Below are 17,841 nucleotides of genomic sequence, written 5' to 3' on the forward strand. Positions count from 1 at the left end.
ATGGTCCGCTGCAGTCTTCCTGCCTTGGCGAAGGGCGATCAGACACTGGGACGGCTCTCTTCGCTGGATGCGTGCTGGAAGACCTTGTGGATTTCTTCGGCGAAGATCAGGTACCGGGGAGGGAATGAACCCCCGGACCACACAGCTGTAGCCCAGTCCAAGGCTCTCCCCTTGAGTAACCCCATTACGTAGCCAATCCAGCAGTCATCACTGTTATAGGTCTGCGGTTGCTGCCGGAACACAAAGTCACACTGGAGCAGGAACGCCTTGCATCTCTCCAGTTCTCCGCCGAACCTCTCAGGGGGGGGGGTTGTTGTGGCTCCCGGAATTGCCAGGTTCCCATGGGGTTGGAAGGTGGAGGTGCAGGCGGGTTGGCAGGTTCTTCCAGTGGGTGTGGCTTAACCACGATGGCGAGTCTCCTCATCTCCACACACAGCTCTCAAATCTCCAGACAAAGTTTGGAGATTCCTTGAGAGTGCTGCTGGACGATGGCGCCTTGTTCCTGGAGGGCGTAGAACATGGCGGTTGAGTCAGCCGGGTCCATGTTGGCAAAATTGTTCTGAGACGGGTGCGTGGGGGGTTTGGACCCAAAATGTATGACTCAGAAACAGTAGTGTAGTAAAGTCCCGTCAGGGGTTTATTTGGGGAATATCCAGAGAGCGTAGTCAAAAACAAGCAATGTTCATACATGTAAATATCCAGCCAGAAAACCAAAGTGCAGTACCGAGGGAGAAGGCAGTCTCGTAGTCGGTTCACCATGCGGGAAGTCCGGTAGCCAGGAAAGCTGTCAGCGGGGCAGAAGTACAGGCAGATGGCATGCAGGCTCAGGGTCAATGACGGTGCAAGAGTCAAGACCGAAGTCTGCTCCGCGGGGCAAAACCACAAAAACAGCAGGCTAAGTCGTGGTACAGGCAGGCGATAGTCCACAAAACAGAAGTCAATAAACAATGGTCAATAAACAGGCTTGGACTGTAACGGGTAGATAAATGGCTTGCCAATAACACTCGAAAGATGCACTGACGAACAGGAGGCAAACAATTTCACACAGACATGACATGACTAGACCAACATAATACGTGACATGACAATAACATAACCAAGACAATAACTAAACATAAAACATGACATGACAACATGAAACGTGACATCATAACTGTTAAAGGCAGGAAATATCTATTTTCAGATAAGTCAATTATCTATGGATAGGCCAGGGGGTCATAAAACATCACAGATATCTAGAAAATAGTCATTGACATTTCCAGCAAGCTAACCAGGAAACTAATGATAACCAGTGGTAAGCTATTCCAGGAAATGTTTTTCCTTTTTCCCAAAAACACTTTTTTGGAAGAGCAAAATAAAAAATGTGTAGGTCCCAATAATTCTCTATTAAGGTGAGGGAGGACTGGGAAGATGAGTCCCCTGTGCACACTGTACCCTATAATACTGTCTATCCATTCTGTGATGCAGTTACTCTTTTCTCAGACCAAGGGCAGGATAAAAGCACTGCAAAGTGAAATATAAGCTCATAAAATAGGGTGGTGTACAATTCATATTTGAACTCTCCCTTCCTGGAGGATACAGACCACCTTCTTGAGTTATCAATTAACCCACTGCCCTGAAAGCTTTGCATACACACAACTTGGGAGAACACACAGAACAATCTTTCCTGATATGCTCACCAAAACACATCAACCCAACCACAATTCAGCACACAGAGGCCCCTCCCTTCCTCCAGTTAAAAGAAATGGAAAAATGTGTCACACATATATAAAAGCTTGGGAGAGTGTAGCATACCTTACAGACCAGACCAAAGTAGCCCAACAGAGGAAAGGACCTAGCACTGCATTGACCGTAGCTCCTACGTGACTGACAGGCAGATGGAGAAGGAAATGGCCATGGGTGTAGATGAGATAGAAAAAAACAAGTCTATTGATGAGAGGCCCAAATGGGACAATAAGGTTCAGTACCTCCTCACCTGCATTGGATTTGCTGTGGGTCTCGGCAATGTGTGGCGATTCCCTTACTTATGTCAGGTTTATGGAGGAGGTGAGTGATAACCTACTTTATTTTTCACTTATGAATCAGTGGTACATACCCTATCTCTTTCTCATTTGCAATATACTTGTATTTTTTGTGAATATTACATGTGAGGCAATAACAAAATGTACAGCTAATATCCATCCTCTTGTTTATGTTATCAAAAGGCAAGCACCTTTTTATACAGTAGGACAGTAGACTGAAAGGCTACTTCTTCTGAAGTGATTTAAGTACTGAGCATTTACTAGTCATAACTTCAGGGTCACCAGCTCAGGTCTGTAGCATCATGACTTTGAAATCACCTTCAATAGACACACGACGAGTGAAAGAGGTAGGCAATGTTGCATTGACTTCTCTTAGTTCTTAATGCTTAATGAGAATATGTATCATTTACAATACCTGGCTACAGTTCTACCAGTTAATTTAGAATTACTGCTGAGGTAATTGCAGCATACAAACTATATAGTTTTTAGGTTTCAAATCAGTGTTACTGGGGTTACTGGGGTTTATACTTTCAGTGAATCTATGTTTACCTCTTAAATTTCTGAGGAATAGAGGAAAGAAAGTAGAGTCCAGACAATATGGTCTGCTCATGTGTTGCAGGCTCTTTTTTGTTGATAAGGGAGAAAACTACAATCAGCTCTTATGCCAGAGGGAAGTCAGCTCAGCCTAGCTTTGCCTACCATATAACCCTATCATCATACACTGTACTGTACCGGGATTGCATCTTGTATAGCCCAGCAAGTAATTACTCATTTTCTGAACACAATGTCTATCTATTACAGATGCCTGGCCTACTCAAAGAACAATGCATATGTTTAATGCCAAATATAAATGACTGAGCATTTTTTACCATGATACTTTGATGCTTGCATTAATGAAAAAAGGAGTTAGAGATTGTTTTTATATTAATATATTGTTTTAACATTGTGTCAGCAATGTTGACACTGCACAGCAGAATATGGGCATACATTGACAAGGAATTTCTGTGGATATACACAAAGCCTGTGGACGTTTGTGGAGGAATAATCAAGTTCAGAATGATGCAGGCCTACGCAGACTTCAATCTTGGTCGAGCTTCATTACATGATCAAGTACAAGCATTTGTAGTTCTCTGATACTGTAATGGTTTTGCCCATCTTTATACCTAGACAGACAGAACACATCACTCAGGACTCCTGCCCAATATTATTATGCTGAGGATGAGAGTTTATGGGGTGACACTCTTCCAAAGGTGAAAAGGGGTCCCATTATTTGTTAACAAAACCGTTACTGTTTAACTCACATTCTGTACCTCTGCTGCGCGTTGGACCGTAGCAACACCCTGTCGGGCATTTATTTCCTCATAAGTGACTTCATAGGATTTTATACCGTATGGTATAAAAAGGTTTTTTTGTGACCAATATTTTTTTACGGAAGCGTATTGCTGCCAATGGAAGAAAAAAAATGGACCACTAACCCATTTATATGAGAGAATAAGTCATTTTTAGGAGTTAGTTATCTTGTTTTCATGAGTTAGTTATCTCGATAATATGTATAAACAAGATAACTACAGTAAATCCTCAAATTGTGTCCGGGATTCTATTCTGGGGGGCGACATGGCTCAGGCAGTAAGAGCAGTCGTCTGGCAGTCGGAGGGTTGCCGGTTCGATCCCCCGCCCGGGCTGTGTTGAAGTGTCCCTGAGCAAGACACCTAACCCCCAAATGCTCCTGACGAGCTGGTCGGGGCCTTGCATTACATTACATTATTGGCATTTGGCAGACGCTCTTATCCAGAGCAACGTACAACAAAGTGCATACCCATAACCAGGGATAAGTTCGCTGAAAGACCCTAGAGGGAAGTACAATTTCAACTGCTACCTGTACAACAAAGATAAGGACGAGGGCCTTTTTTTTTTTTGAGAACAAAGAAACAAACAAACAGAGCAAAAGTGACCAAAGTTAACTATCCAAACACTGCTTACCTAGCCAACTAAAAAGACCGAGAATATTTGCAGTAAACTAAGTGTGTTAAGACTTACACTATGACTTATCAAACGGTGTTTCCTGATTAGCCTACACTAATTGATTTCTGAACGGTTACAGGAAGTGTTGAACAGTGTTGGCCCATTTTAAGTGTAGCCTTTTACTTTATTTCTAGGAATAAAATTCTACAACAGAATCCTAATTAAAAAAAAAAAAAGTCCTGCCTCGAATACAAGCCTGCCCCAAATAAAGGCCTGTGCTTTGTGCAGCCTAAGTAAATAAAAGACCCCCGACACAATTTGAGCATTTACGGTAACTCATAAAAACTACTAACTATCTCATATAAACAAGATATATATCGTAGAAAGGAGTTAACTAATTTGTAGAAACTACTTACTATCTCGTATAAATTACTTAGTTGTCCAAATTTATTTAAAGACCACTTTGCCTGAAAGTTGTATTTCCTTTCTAGTGGATAGATCCTTATCCCAAACTGATTGGATTGTAAGGAGTTTGAAAGACTAGAGGGCCGAGATTAAACCCCTGGTTCCTCATATTTCTCATATCCAGCATGGCATGTATTGCGTGTGGGAAGCTCTGTTCCTCAGGGGACCACGTACGTTTTCATTGCCAGGCGCAGAAGTAGGTAAAAGTAAAATAATGTGGCTATAGATTGTATTGTGATTTTAAATCCTGGAATGCATGGAGGCCATTTTGCTGAAAAATGTCAGCAAAGCTACCAATTCCCTATGCTGTCCATTGAGGAAATGAGAAAGGATGAGAATCTGTTAACAGTGTATGGTTATGAATAATGGGAATGGCTAAATGCCATTTGCACATGTTTCTTGACATTTTCCCAAACTTAATTTTTGAATAGTCATTGGATTCTGGCTTATAACAAAATGTCAGGGAACTTATCTAGTTTGTGATTATTTACCTTCTGAACCAATGTCTATCTCTGGGGTAGCACGCATTGTGAATATGTTTTGAATGATTGAAAGCTTGGATAATACTGGCATGGTGGCCGGCCCATTTGGTAGCTTCAATTGTTCAGATAGGAGAGCATGAATCATACATGGTGCATTGTGCTTAAAGGTCAAATTTGGATTTTGAAAAGAAAACAAGGTCATTAACATCATGATACCATATCTCTTTACATTTCACAGGACTAGGTGCTATTGTTGACAAAAAAAAACCAAACAAAAAAAAAGTCACATGGCACTGTAACACATGACAGCTGAAAACGATTAATGTTACCTGATTAATGCAAAAAACAGTTTATTTTTAATTGGTCTGAGTGTGAATCTAGGGGACAAGAAATCATTTTCCAAGTAAAAGATCATTATAACAAACAGTGTTGTGTTTGCCCTTGAAAAATCTATATATTCAGCTGTTTTGAAGTGCAGAAAGGCATCATAATGTTACCAGTGCTTGGATTTACTGGATTAAAAGTTGTTTCAGTATGTCTCCAATGGTTTTGCCTTGTGGTCGTAAAATCTGCGGTATACAACAAATATGTTCCTTTGATCATTTTATTAGCTTGTCATATGTTATTTTTTATATAAAACAAAGTATTGAACAAGTGCCTGACAGCTGTTGTGTGTGTACAACAAAAAAAAAGAAAACACACACACCCACACACCCAAGGAAATCAGTTGTTCCCTAGTTACTGTGATAAATGTAAACATCTAAAAGGTTATTCTTTAATGTTTCCAGAGCGGGATTGAGATAGTATTGATAACCATGCTCTCAGAAATAACAAACGCATCTCACTTCATAGGAAATATTAAACAAACAGCTTTTGTGCATTATACATAACAAGCTAGATATATTTTGCAGTTTGTCATATTAATCTTCACTTAATGCAAAAATATAAAATAAAATACAAAATAAAAGCTGTTTGTTGAGTAATGTGTTCAGAAATATGTCTTTGGGTATAAAAAAACACATTGGATTCTACTTCTGTCAGCCAAGAACAGAAAGCTGAGGCTGCAGTTGGCACAGGCTCACCAAAGTGAACAGTTTAAGACTGGAAAAACATAGCCTGGTCTGATGAATCTTGATTTCTGCCAAGGCATACAAATGGTAGGGTCAGAATTTGGCACCAAAAGCATGAATCCATGGACCAAACCTGCCTTGTGTCGACAGTCCAGGCTGCTGGCGGTGGTATAATGGTGTGGGGACTGTTTTCACACTTTGGGCCCATTAATACCAATCAATGATCGCCTAAATGCCACAGCCGATTTGAGTATTGTTGCTGACCATGTGTATCTATTCATGGCCACAATGTACTCATCTTCTAATGGCTACTTCCAGCATGATAATGCACCACCACAAAGCAAAAGTTGTCTCAAACTGGTTTTATGAACATGACAATAAGTTCTTCTCTGGCCTTCCAGTCACCGGATCTGAATCCAATAGATCACCTTTGGTTTTGCAGCATGAATGTGCAGCTGACATATCTGCAGAACTTGCATCATGCAATCTTGTCAATATGGAACAGAATCTCAAAGTCTTCAACATCTTGTCCATGGCATGAAGAATTGAGGCTGTTTTGAGAGAAACCCAGTATTAGTATAGTGTTCCTAATGAAGTGTTCAGTGAGAGTGTATAATAATAATAATAATAATAATAATAATAATAATAATAATGATGATAACATGTTATTTAACACTGTGGGCTATTGAGCTGAATGCACAGTTGCCCATAGAACTCAGGGGCGGTCTGTCCGTTGTGGTTAAAGTACATAACTGGGACCTGCAAGAGCACAACCGATTGACTCCTGCTTAGTCTAATCAACTGTACGTCGCTCTGGATAAGAGCGTCTGCCAAATGCCATTCATGCAATGTAATGGACAAAGTGTAGTTGGACAATGAGGAGTTTGAAGGCATTAAAGTGAGTGAGTGTGCGGGAATGTAAGGATGCAGTGGGTTTGTGAGGTAAGAGTGGTTATCCATTTAGTGCTTTATAGGTGAGAGGTCATTTGAGAGTTTCTGGTCCTTCACTGGGGGCCAATGAAGTCCATGAAGGGTAACAGATATGTGTACCCTTTGTCTGGTACGGCGAGTACCTGTGCGGCAGAATTCTATCCAAACTGTAGCCTATCAAAGGAAGTCGATGGAAGGCAGAACAGTATGGAATAACAGTAGTCTAGAAGGCAAATCACAAATGCATTGATCAGGATTTCTGCGACAAGATCAGTGAGGGAGAGTCTAGAAAAAGGCTGACATTGTAATGCATCTAATGTGGGGCTGTAAAGAAAGGGCACGGCCCAAGATGACTCCAAGTTTCTTAACTGTGGGGCTGGATTATAGACCCATCAACAGCCATATTAAAGTCCTTGAAGTTTCTTAAGAGGGCAATGGGTAATCTGTTTTAAATAAAGATTGTCTGATGCTTTTCAATGGTAAAGTTCAGTAGTAACATATTTCAGTAGTAGCACTGTATTGGAAAACCACGTTCAGAACTGAATCTTATGGAAAATTCTGGTTAAATATACCTTTTAATACAGTTAAAAGAAGCATCCTAACCAGGAATCCAACTGCCAACTGCAACCTTCTGGAATTAGGTTTGTTGTTAGGTAATGTGCCAGTTATATTACTGCACATAATTCTCCAACAGTTAAACTCTCTCTCAGGTGCTTTCCTGATCCCTTACCTGATTGCACTGGTATTCGAGGGACTGCCGCTGCTGCATCTTGAGCTTGCCATTGGGCAGCGATTGCGTATGGGAAGCATCGGCGTGTGGAACTCCATATCACCCTACCTTGGGGGTGTAGGTGAGTAGTACAGGGGCCAATTTGGGGACATTCATTGCATGGCAGGTGTGCTGAAGGCTAGTTATTTATTAATTATTGGTTATTAAAGAGCTTTGACAGGCTATGTATGAATTCTTTTATTTTTTATCTATTTTATCTAGTTATTTGGTCAACAATTAATGTTCACACATTCACAAATCAGTTTGGCAGGCACTGAATTTACCATAAAATAGGAAACAGTACAGTACAGTAATTCAACAAGGAGAAAGCACACACTAGCTAGATCTGAGCCTTATTGGTCCAGGTACAGAGAGTAGTGAGAAGTTCTCTTGACCCCATTACCCTTTTCCTGTTAACAATGTCATTTCCTTTTCTCAGGTATAGCGTCCATGATAGTTTCCTTCCTAGTTGGTCTATTTTACAACACCATCCTGGCCTGGGTACTCTGGTACTTCTTCCACTCATTTCAAGATCCTCTTCCCTGGAGAGATTGTCCAATCAATGAAAACCAAACAGGTAAATGACACAGTAATAATAATGTAGAATTTATGTGCATTGTAATGTTTAAATTTCTTTGGGATAGATATTTATATATTGTCATCCAAATATTCCAAAGTTACTGTTCCTGACAGCTTGAACCAGTCTGGCCATTCTTCTCTGACATTTCTCATTAACAAGGCGTTATTGCCCACAGAAATGCCACTCATTGGATAAACTCAAGAGACTGTTGGGCACGAAAATCCTAGGAGATGGATTGCACAAACAATCATTCTATTGTCAAAGTCACTTAGATGACATTTCTTTCCCATTCTGATGTTTGGTCTGAACAAAAACTGAACCTCTTGACCATGTCTGCATGCTTTTATGCATTGACTTCTTGCCACATGATCAGCTGATTAGATATTTGCATTAAGGAGCTGGAGTACAGGTCTACCTAATAAAGTGGTCATATAAAATGCTGTTTGTTACACTGAAGTGCATATTGTGTCGTCCGTTTATAAATGCAGTCTGACAAAACACCACAATGCATGTACATTCTGTTGCAGGATATGTGACAGAATGTGAGAAAAGCTCACCTGTGAACTACTTCTGGTATCGTGAGACTCTGAACATTACACCTAACATCGAGGATAGTGGCTCTTTGCAGTGGTGGCTAGTGCTGTGTCTAGCCACCGCCTGGTGCCTTGTCTATATCTGCTTTATCCGTGGCATCGAGACCATTGGCAAGGTGAGCACTGGGGCAGGGGTGTTGCACTTACATCCCCACCTAGAGCAGGGAATAGATTTACGCGGTTTGGACAGGACTCAAGACCAAAGCAATGCCATCAAGACTGCATCTCTTTTGGAGACAGGAACCAGCATTATCTTCTGACAATCAGTCTCACAAAACCAGGGAATTAAAGCTTGAAGGTGAAGACATTCAAATGTAAAATACAGAAAGATATACCAAAATATGGCAGAACCCTACTTTAATCATACCCGTCAATGTCTCATTGAAGGTACAGTGTTAAACCTATCCCGCTGCACTGCAGTTACGTACCTGCTGATATTTGTGTGTTGTGTGTTTCTACAGGCAGTGTACATCACAGCCACATTCCCCTACCTTGTCCTCACCATTTTCCTGATCAGGGCTCTCACCTTGCCTGGTGCTACGTCGGGCTTGGTCTACCTCTTCTCCCCAGATGTGAGTACTGCTGCCCATCTAAAGCAGAGACTCTAGCCTGCACATTCTCCTCTGAAACACATCTGGTATTGTTTCTTATAGCAGCATAGTCCCACACAGACACAAGTCAGAGGAAAACAGTTCATGCTGTGCACAGGCAGTGAGGACTGAGACTGAGTATGATGCTCATGTAAATGACGCTTGTGAATATTGATATTATGGCAGTGGGAGACATTGAAAAATCCGAGGGTGTGGTTGGATGCTGCCACTCAGATCTTCTTCTCCCTGTCCCTGGCTTTTGGTGGCCTCATTGCTTTCTCCAGCTACAATCCTCAGAAGTAAGCAGCACACTCCCTCTGAAAAGGGCAAAAAGGCAATGGCTTTCTTGTAACCCCTACAGAAAGGAGCCTAAATGAACTTTTGATAAACCACAGAAAAAGTATGTGTTTATACGTACCAGCCCTTTTGGGGCTATTAATATTCAATCTAATCACACACTAACTCAAAACCTTCTCACAACGGTGTTGCCATGTAGTGGAAATGGTATAACATTGTCCACACATTCTAGTAACATTGTGAGAACATGTTGTGTTAGCTGGGGAACTATCTTCTCTTGACCAAAGCCTCATCATCCAAATATATCCAGCTATGGTTATAGTACAGATATTGTATTCTGGAGTTTTGACACAGCTTTGATGCATGCATTTTCATGATGAGGTGAATGATGTGTGTTTTTGGTTTATGTTTTTGTTTTGTCTTTCAGAAATAATTGTGAACAAGATGCTCTAATAGTTGGATGCATAAATAGTGCAACCTCCATCTATGCCTCCATTCCCATATTTGCTATTCTTGGGTTCAAGGCAAATTCTAACTTGAATCAGTGCCTACATACGTGAGTCTCATCATTTTACCAGTGCAGAAAATCTAATATTGAGCTTACTGTAGTGCGTGCCTGTGCATGCATGTGTGTGTATACTGTATAGCATATATATTTACAAAGTTCAATGACTGTATGGTGGTGATAAGAGTATGCATGAGGGAATCTAAATGCATTATTGAGTTATTTCCTTTTTATCATTGTGTTGGCTCAGTAGTATGTTAAGATGTTATCTGTATGACTGTGAGTATGTAAAGACAGGTAATAGTCTTTCTGAAAAAGGAAAAGTGAGACCTCTTTGTTGACAGACAGGGTAGAATCACTTCTGTGCTATGTTTATATAATCAGTTATTATTGTACCAGTTCTACTGCTGGTTGTCAGCAATTAATCTTCTCTCAAATAAGAGAAATGACCAGGCATTTGCAACAGTGTTCCAAGATCCAGTGTGTGCATTATTTTCTAATACAAACATTTATTTTAATAATAATAACTAAATAAGAAAATTGCTGTGATATGATTTCTATTTCCAATTCTCAGTGATAATGGTTTTTGATGATCTTGCAGCAATATCCTGTCCCTGACGAATGCGTTTAACATTGCGGATATGAACATAACACTGGAAAACTATGACTTCTGGCTGGAAGACCTAAATGCAACCAATCCTGAAAAGGTTGCAAGCCTCAATCTGGAAAGCTGTGTTCTGGAAGAGTTCCTGAAACAGGTTTGAACAGCAGATTTATATACTGACAACTGACAGACTGCTTTTATTTATTTTTTAAAAATGTTTTTCTATATTCCTCAGTGTATCTGAACATGAAGCATTGCTAGGCTGTGTACATACACTCTACATGCTTTGGTGTTTCCTCTGACCCATGAGTGAGGATGTTCCCTGTGTGTCTGCCCCACCCAGAGTGCGTCAGGGACAGGCCTGGCCTTCATCGTGTTCACAGAGGCAGTGATCAATATGCCAGGCTCCCAGGTGTGGGCCGTGCTCTTCTTCCTTATGCTCTTCAGTCTGGGCCTCTCCTCCATGTTTGGAAACCTGGAGGGGGTCCTCACCCCCCTGCTGGACCTGCATTTGGTGCCCAGCTGGATTCCTAAAGAGGTTTTCACAGGTAAAAAATAATAAATATCTGGTACTCACATAGCCATTTGATGCATGGTTAGAAAGCACACCCTACCCAAAAGTGGAACAACTCCACATATAATACTAGATATGCAGAATCCATTCCAGTGCAATTTAAACTTGATAGGCTTTCAGAGTGGGACAGGTAAGCAAAACTTGAGTGACCTCAATATATCACTGAATAAACTGACTTAGAGCCTGGCTAGAATAAAGCATTGTTGGCCATCTAGGACCAGGGTGGAGTATGTGGTGCTCAAAAGCTATACCCAGAAAAAAATTATATCTGGTTTGCATTGCATGATATTCACATTCATATTTTATTCTTATCTTTGTTGAACTTATTTTGAGAACTATACCTTTTTACTTTGTCAGATTTTGCCCATTGACTACAGCATGTGAGATTTATGTGTTCTTACACAGATCGATCATACAGACCAAAATGGTTGCTTCCTTTGCTTTAAGCCTTGTCCACTTCCTCTCAGGACTGATGTGTCTCGTCTCCTTCTGCGTGGCCCTGATCTTCACATTGGGCTCAGGGAACTACTGGCTGGAGATTTTCAACAACTATGTGGGGTCTGTGCCCCTGCTCATCATAGCCTTCTTTGAGATCATCGCTGTGGTTTACGTCTACGGAATTGGCAGGTGCTGTGATACCGCTTTAATAGCAAGCTAAAACACAAGCCATAAAAACAATAAACAATCCCATAACAGGAAATATTTTACTACTTAACAAGCTTCATGACTAACTAGCTTAACTGTCACCACCAGCATGTACAGTAACTAGCTTAACTGCCACCACCAGGATGTACAGTATGAATAAATCTCATCTCCCAATGTTATAATATGCATTTATATTTAGCTTTATAATATGTATCATATTTATCATTGTTGTCTTGTGCATTGAATGGCTATTATGTGAAAATGATGCCAGCTACATGGTACACTGTGTATGATTGCCGTTCATTTCATTAACACTAACCTTCTATGAAACAAATCCTTAGGTTCAGTGACGATATTGAGTGGATGACGGGGAAGAGACCCAACCTTTACTGGCAGATCACATGGAGGTTCATCAGCCCTGTGATGCTGCTGGTGGTCTTCCTGGCGTACATCGTGGTCCAGGCTAGCACAGTGCCCACATATCCTGCATGGAACAAAGACTACGTAAGTGCATCAGCTTTGATGAAGTCTCCCTAATGTAAGGGAGCAAAGGAACGTGGCAAGAAAGAAGGGCGAAAGCCTTCAGCTATGCTGTTGGGGTTGCATGGCGTTCAGTATTCACTATGTAAAGAGAGGAATGTAAATTACGCTACATACAAAAAAATAAGGTAAACCATCAGAAAGCGGTAACCATTTTCTTCATGTCATTCTTCAGGAACACTTTCCGAAATACGAAGTTCTGCCCTACCCAGACTGGGTGTTTGGGATCTGCGTTCTGCTGTCCTCCATCGCTTGTATCTTCATCCCCATCGTCGCTATCTACAGGTTCGGCGGGTTCCTATGGAAACGCGCAAGAAAGTCACGGGATGCAGTGGCCTATGATAACAATGGCTATGTGACAGATTTGTAGAACAAAATATTGTTTTAATCCCTTCACTGTGTGAGGACAGTAAGCCCTATAATACTGTATGCACAAAAATATGAAAAGTGACGTAGGAATTCAGTGGCAGTGTAGCAAGGTTGCTAAAGAACAGGCCACAAGCCTATGCACTGTTGCAGTAATCAGTGATGTACTTAAATTGCATTGCTTCAGTTACTATCCAACTGTATTCATTTATAATGTGTGAAATGCAGCAACCTGTGGATATAGCCCTGAATAGGTAGGGTATGGATTACACATGAGATGAAAAGTTATTGAAAAAAATAGATATTACCAGAGATTAAAGTAATCCACAGGGTTAATTGACTTGGTTTTTCTTTTTGTACCTGATGTTGAAGCTGATGTGTGGTAAATGCTTGGTAAATGGCACAAAATGGCTGATGTGCATTACATGTGCATGGTACACATTGGTGATGGCTGGGTTTCTCTGCTACACTGGAAAGAGATTTGAGAATGTTAAAAGATTTAAAAGCGGGCTAGAGTATATACATTTGTTATCTCAAGATAAAAACATTTTTCCAAAACATATGCATTATTAGTATTATATATTAATATATTACATATATACTCACTTTATTAGGTAGACCTGTATACAAGCTTGTTAATGCAAATATTTAATCAACTAATCATATGGAGCAGCTAAATGCATTCAGACATGCAAACATGGTCAAGAGTTTCAGTTATTTTTCAGACCAAATGTCAGAATGGGGAAGAAATGTGCTCTAAGTGACTTGGTCCATGGAATGATTGTTGGTACCAGGCAGGGTGGTTTGAGTATCTCGGGGGATCTCCTCAGATTTTCATGCACAAAAGTCTCTACAGTTTGCAGAGAATTGCATGAAAAACAAACAAAAAAAACATCTAGTGAGCAGTTCTGTGCACAAAAAAGCTTTCTTAATGAGAGAGGTCAGAGGAGAAGGGCCAAACTAGTCAAAACTGACACAAAGGTGACAGTAACGCAAATAAGCACAGATTACAACAGTGGTATGGACAAGAGCATCTCTGAACAGAAAATGCGTTGAACCTCTCAGTGGATAGGCTACAGCAGCAGAAGACCAATAAGCCTAAATAAGTAAAATACCTAATAAAGTGCTCACTGAGTGTATAGTACATATATTCATATAATCATTTGACATTTCAATCTATTATAACTAAAATGTGGTTATTCATTCCAAATTAAATTGCAGCTATGCCTCAAATGGCTCAAATAGGACATGGTGGCACTCAAAATGAAACAGCACACAACTCCCGTGCTATCTCAAGTAGAGAGATAACTTTGGTGTCTTTAGATTAGTTTCTAAAACTCAAAATACATGTTGACGTCAATATGACTGATTTTAATTGAGCAGGTCACATTTATTTAACAATAAAAAAAGGTTCTGTCTGTTGTATAATGCGCATATGTATGTTAATTAATTAAATGAACTACATACATTATGATATTGTTCATGATATTATGGCATTGCTCCATCATGTTATGTTTTTGTTTAGTTGCTTTTGTTGAAATGTCACTGTATCATCGGTGACTTATTTCAAGCTGATGTATAATTTCTTTGTTCCTCATACCATATAATTGTTCTTTTTTAATTTGTGTATCTGCCCTCATGTTTTTTTTTTAAATTGTGTTAAAATTTTTCATCTATTGTTTTGGAATCACTATTTCCATATATACCTATGTTGCCATTTCTTTTCTTGAACTCTAAAAAGCCATATTGCGGTTATAATGCTGTAATATTCTTTCACTGCCTTCAAATGGGAAAAATTGCTTTGTGGGGTCGATTACCCATTTTGTGTAAAAAAATATGAATTGCACTGCTGCAGTGTAATGACTCAATGATATAAGGCTATAGCTTGATATTGAAGATGAGTCAATGTGCAATAAAGTTTTTGATATATGTATATCAGTATGAATATAAATGAACTTATTTTTTCACTAAAAAACCCCACATTCATACGGTTGATTCTTTATATACTTCATATCATCTTATTATTATACAGTACATGCTAGTACAATTACCAAAAAACTACAATTATCATGGCAGACCATTACATGCCCTCCTGGTAGGTAAAGGGCAGCATGTGCTGTATAGTGCTAGCTTGGTATATACAGTATATACTGGACAGACATCTATCTATCGAAGGAGTAAATATACAGTATAGCTTAGTTTTGTTCATGTATTTCTTCAACAATTCAATATATAAGTGATTGGAAACAACCCTAAATGTTGACCATTTTAAACAAACAAATCTTACACATAGTGAGTTCCATAACTATTGGGACAAACACTTCCTGATTTTGTTCAGATTTATAATTTAAAAAATCACTTGTGGTTAAAGTGCAGATGTTCATACATTTTACACCTTTTGGTTTCACCGTGTAGGAATTACGTAACATTTTTTACATAGTCCCTTCATTTAAAGGCACCATAATATTTGGGACAAATGGCCTTACAAGTGTTTCTGATTAGTCAGGTGTGATAAATTGCTTGATTAGTACAAGTATAAGAGAGCTTTCAGTATCTGCTCTTGATTATACACTTTTGATTGCCTTTGTTATTAACGTTTTTCAAAATGGGGACCAGAGTTGTGCCAATGAAAGTGAAGGAAGGCAATATTAAACCGGACTTAGGCCAAACAATAGGCTTAACAAAATAAACATTTTGTTTATATATAGGTTATATATAGTGTGTAATCAAATATACTATATCTATACTGAACAAGGCAAGTGCCCAAAGCAAAACTAATAGCTGGAAATGTATAATACGTACATGAACATAAACATATCAAATAATTTCTCATGCATATTGTGCTGCACATCAAAAAGGATAGTCTCACCATGAGCATGTACATGCATGTGCGTGTATGTGTGCCTGTATTCATGTGTATACATATATGCATATGCATGTATCGTGGAAGGGTCTCGTCGAAGTGCATGGCCACTTGTGTATTTGTGTGTGTGTGTGCGTGTACACTACTTGACATGTGTATGTCTGTGTGCATGCGCGCGTGTGGGTCATACGAGTGACAGAGGTGCCTTTTTTTGTGGGCGGACAGTGACATTGTCCCATCTGCTGTCACGTGTTTGTAGAATATGCTGGCTGCTTTTGTTATCTGCCTCCCATTCTGCTATTCTGGCACTTTCACACAATGGTGGGTGCACTTTTACACACTGATGTTATCGGGCCTTTCAAACTACTATAGCTTGAAATCCTGCCCAGGGAATAGTGGAGTAACCCCATGTTGGATACATGGAAAAGACACATTACAGCACTCCTGTCAGGAATCATACTCATATTATACCCAAGGTGAGTTGCTGGGATGTTATTTTTTAATACATGGTTTGTTTTATCAATGAAAAATTGCAACTTTAATTGCTCTCTGGATGGGTTTTGTCCTGCATGTGTTTCAGTGCAATGGTTTCCACACAAACCTGTGAAACAATTTTATATTTCTGTATTTTGTTTATGTCTCTTGCTTCACATTTGTTCTCTATTCTAATGAATTCTTAATGTCCATCAGAAACAATGGCATAAATGTTTAGATTTTTTTGCATTCTGAGTTACAATTAGGCTAACAGCTGTAAGAGAGCTGCAAATGGTCACTCCTCCTGCAGTCTTTTGTCTGAGAAGCCTTCTTTGTAGGCCTTGAAATGTTAGCGGCAACAACCTTAGTGTTCCTGTTCAGTATTTTTGGCATTTGGACAGTGCCTTTTTTGCTATCAATTTCATCTATTGAAAAAATACTAAATCACATAATCTGACTAATTTCAAAGATTTATAAGCACGACAGCTTGTAAATATCCCTTCCCCCACTCTGTTTGAGAGTAGCCATTTTCTGCTAAAACACTCTGTGAATGTATCTCTATTTCTTATAACTATTTATTATTATTTATCTTCTCTTTTAGCCAAGTAGAGAAATCCACTTAGACAGAATTGTCATAAAATTAATACTGTCACTTTTGTAAATGGTGATCATGTACTTCAATGGAAAGAAGACAACATTCCCATGATAATCCAATAACTTCAACAACATCATGAGCAACTCTGTTTTTCCTATTTTCAATTCATATGAGTTGCCTGTATATTAATGTTTAAATAGGGCAGCATAAATACTAACGTGTGACTTAACTGTTCCAAAATCAGTGGTAAGATTATGAATAGCCATCATACTTACTGAAACTGTCTAGCCCTCAAAATTCAAGCCAACAGTTGTATTGTTTATGGCCATTCCAGTATTCCTGCATATGTGGGCATCATTACACTACCATTAAGGAGGATAGATAAGCAATTCTCACAAAGAGATGCTCTCAATGCCAGTGCCTTGCACAATGCCTATGATGACTCATACTGTAGTGATAAGCCTTGATTTTGCAGAGTCACTGCAGTAACTGGCAGGCATACTCTATGTGAAATATTCATAGCATTAAACAATGAGAAAGTACAATTCCTTTCTTGTTTTTTTATAGTTAATTCCTAATCTGCATGGTGGTCTGGGATAATTTACAGTTAACATTTTCATACATTGTATGATCTCAAGCATGCAATATCAGTGCCCAATGTCTGACCCTTTTAAATTTCTATTTTAATGGCTGCCACATGATGACTGCCACAATGCAAGGTTCTTAAGGTAACTTAATATATTTTCATATGTGTATGCTACAAAGCAGTGCATTGACAAAATCAATGAAAGACATAGGCCAAACAATAGGCTTATCAAAACTGCCAAAATTATTTTTACTCTGAAATAACCACTCACAATGTTCCAATTCATCATAAATTACTTCTTACACAAAATGGCCGCTGTGATCTCCAGTG

At 39.4% G+C, this 17,841-nt stretch overlaps 1 protein-coding gene across 1 annotated transcript; it reads left to right on the plus strand.

The window, feature by feature from the left end:
• slc6a18 (solute carrier family 6 member 18) lies at positions 1–12,997 on the plus strand. The gene is made up of 13 exons (XM_061244263.1): positions 1–110; positions 1,874–2,046; positions 7,641–7,781; positions 8,139–8,276; positions 8,807–8,988; positions 9,334–9,444; positions 9,649–9,761; positions 10,187–10,315; positions 10,866–11,022; positions 11,212–11,416; positions 11,910–12,069; positions 12,429–12,591; positions 12,803–12,997. Exons 1-13 carry the CDS (start codon positions 1–3, stop codon positions 12,995–12,997), a joined length of 1,977 nt encoding a protein of 658 aa, XP_061100247.1.
• Positions 12,998–17,841: the final 4,844 nt, after the last annotated feature.

The sequence above is a fragment of the Conger conger genome, chromosome 1 (genome assembly GCF_963514075.1).
Source record: "Conger conger chromosome 1, fConCon1.1, whole genome shotgun sequence".
NCBI classification, from domain to species: Eukaryota; Metazoa; Chordata; class Actinopteri; order Anguilliformes; family Congridae; genus Conger; species Conger conger.

What these genes read in the sequence shown, in the direction of transcription:
- slc6a18 (XM_061244263.1), top strand. Translation starts at nt 1, where the DNA reads ATGGTCCGCTGCAGTCTTCCTGCCTTGGCGAAGGGCGATCAGACACTG. An exon ending in GCATCGAGACCATTGGCAAG is followed by an intron (nt 8,989 to 9,333) that starts GTGAGCACTGGG and finishes GTGTTTCTACAG; the next exon opens with GCAGTGTACATCACAGCCAC. An exon ending in TTGAATCAGTGCCTACATAC is followed by an intron (nt 10,316 to 10,865) that starts GTGAGTCTCATC and finishes ATGATCTTGCAG; the next exon opens with CAATATCCTGTCCCTGACGA.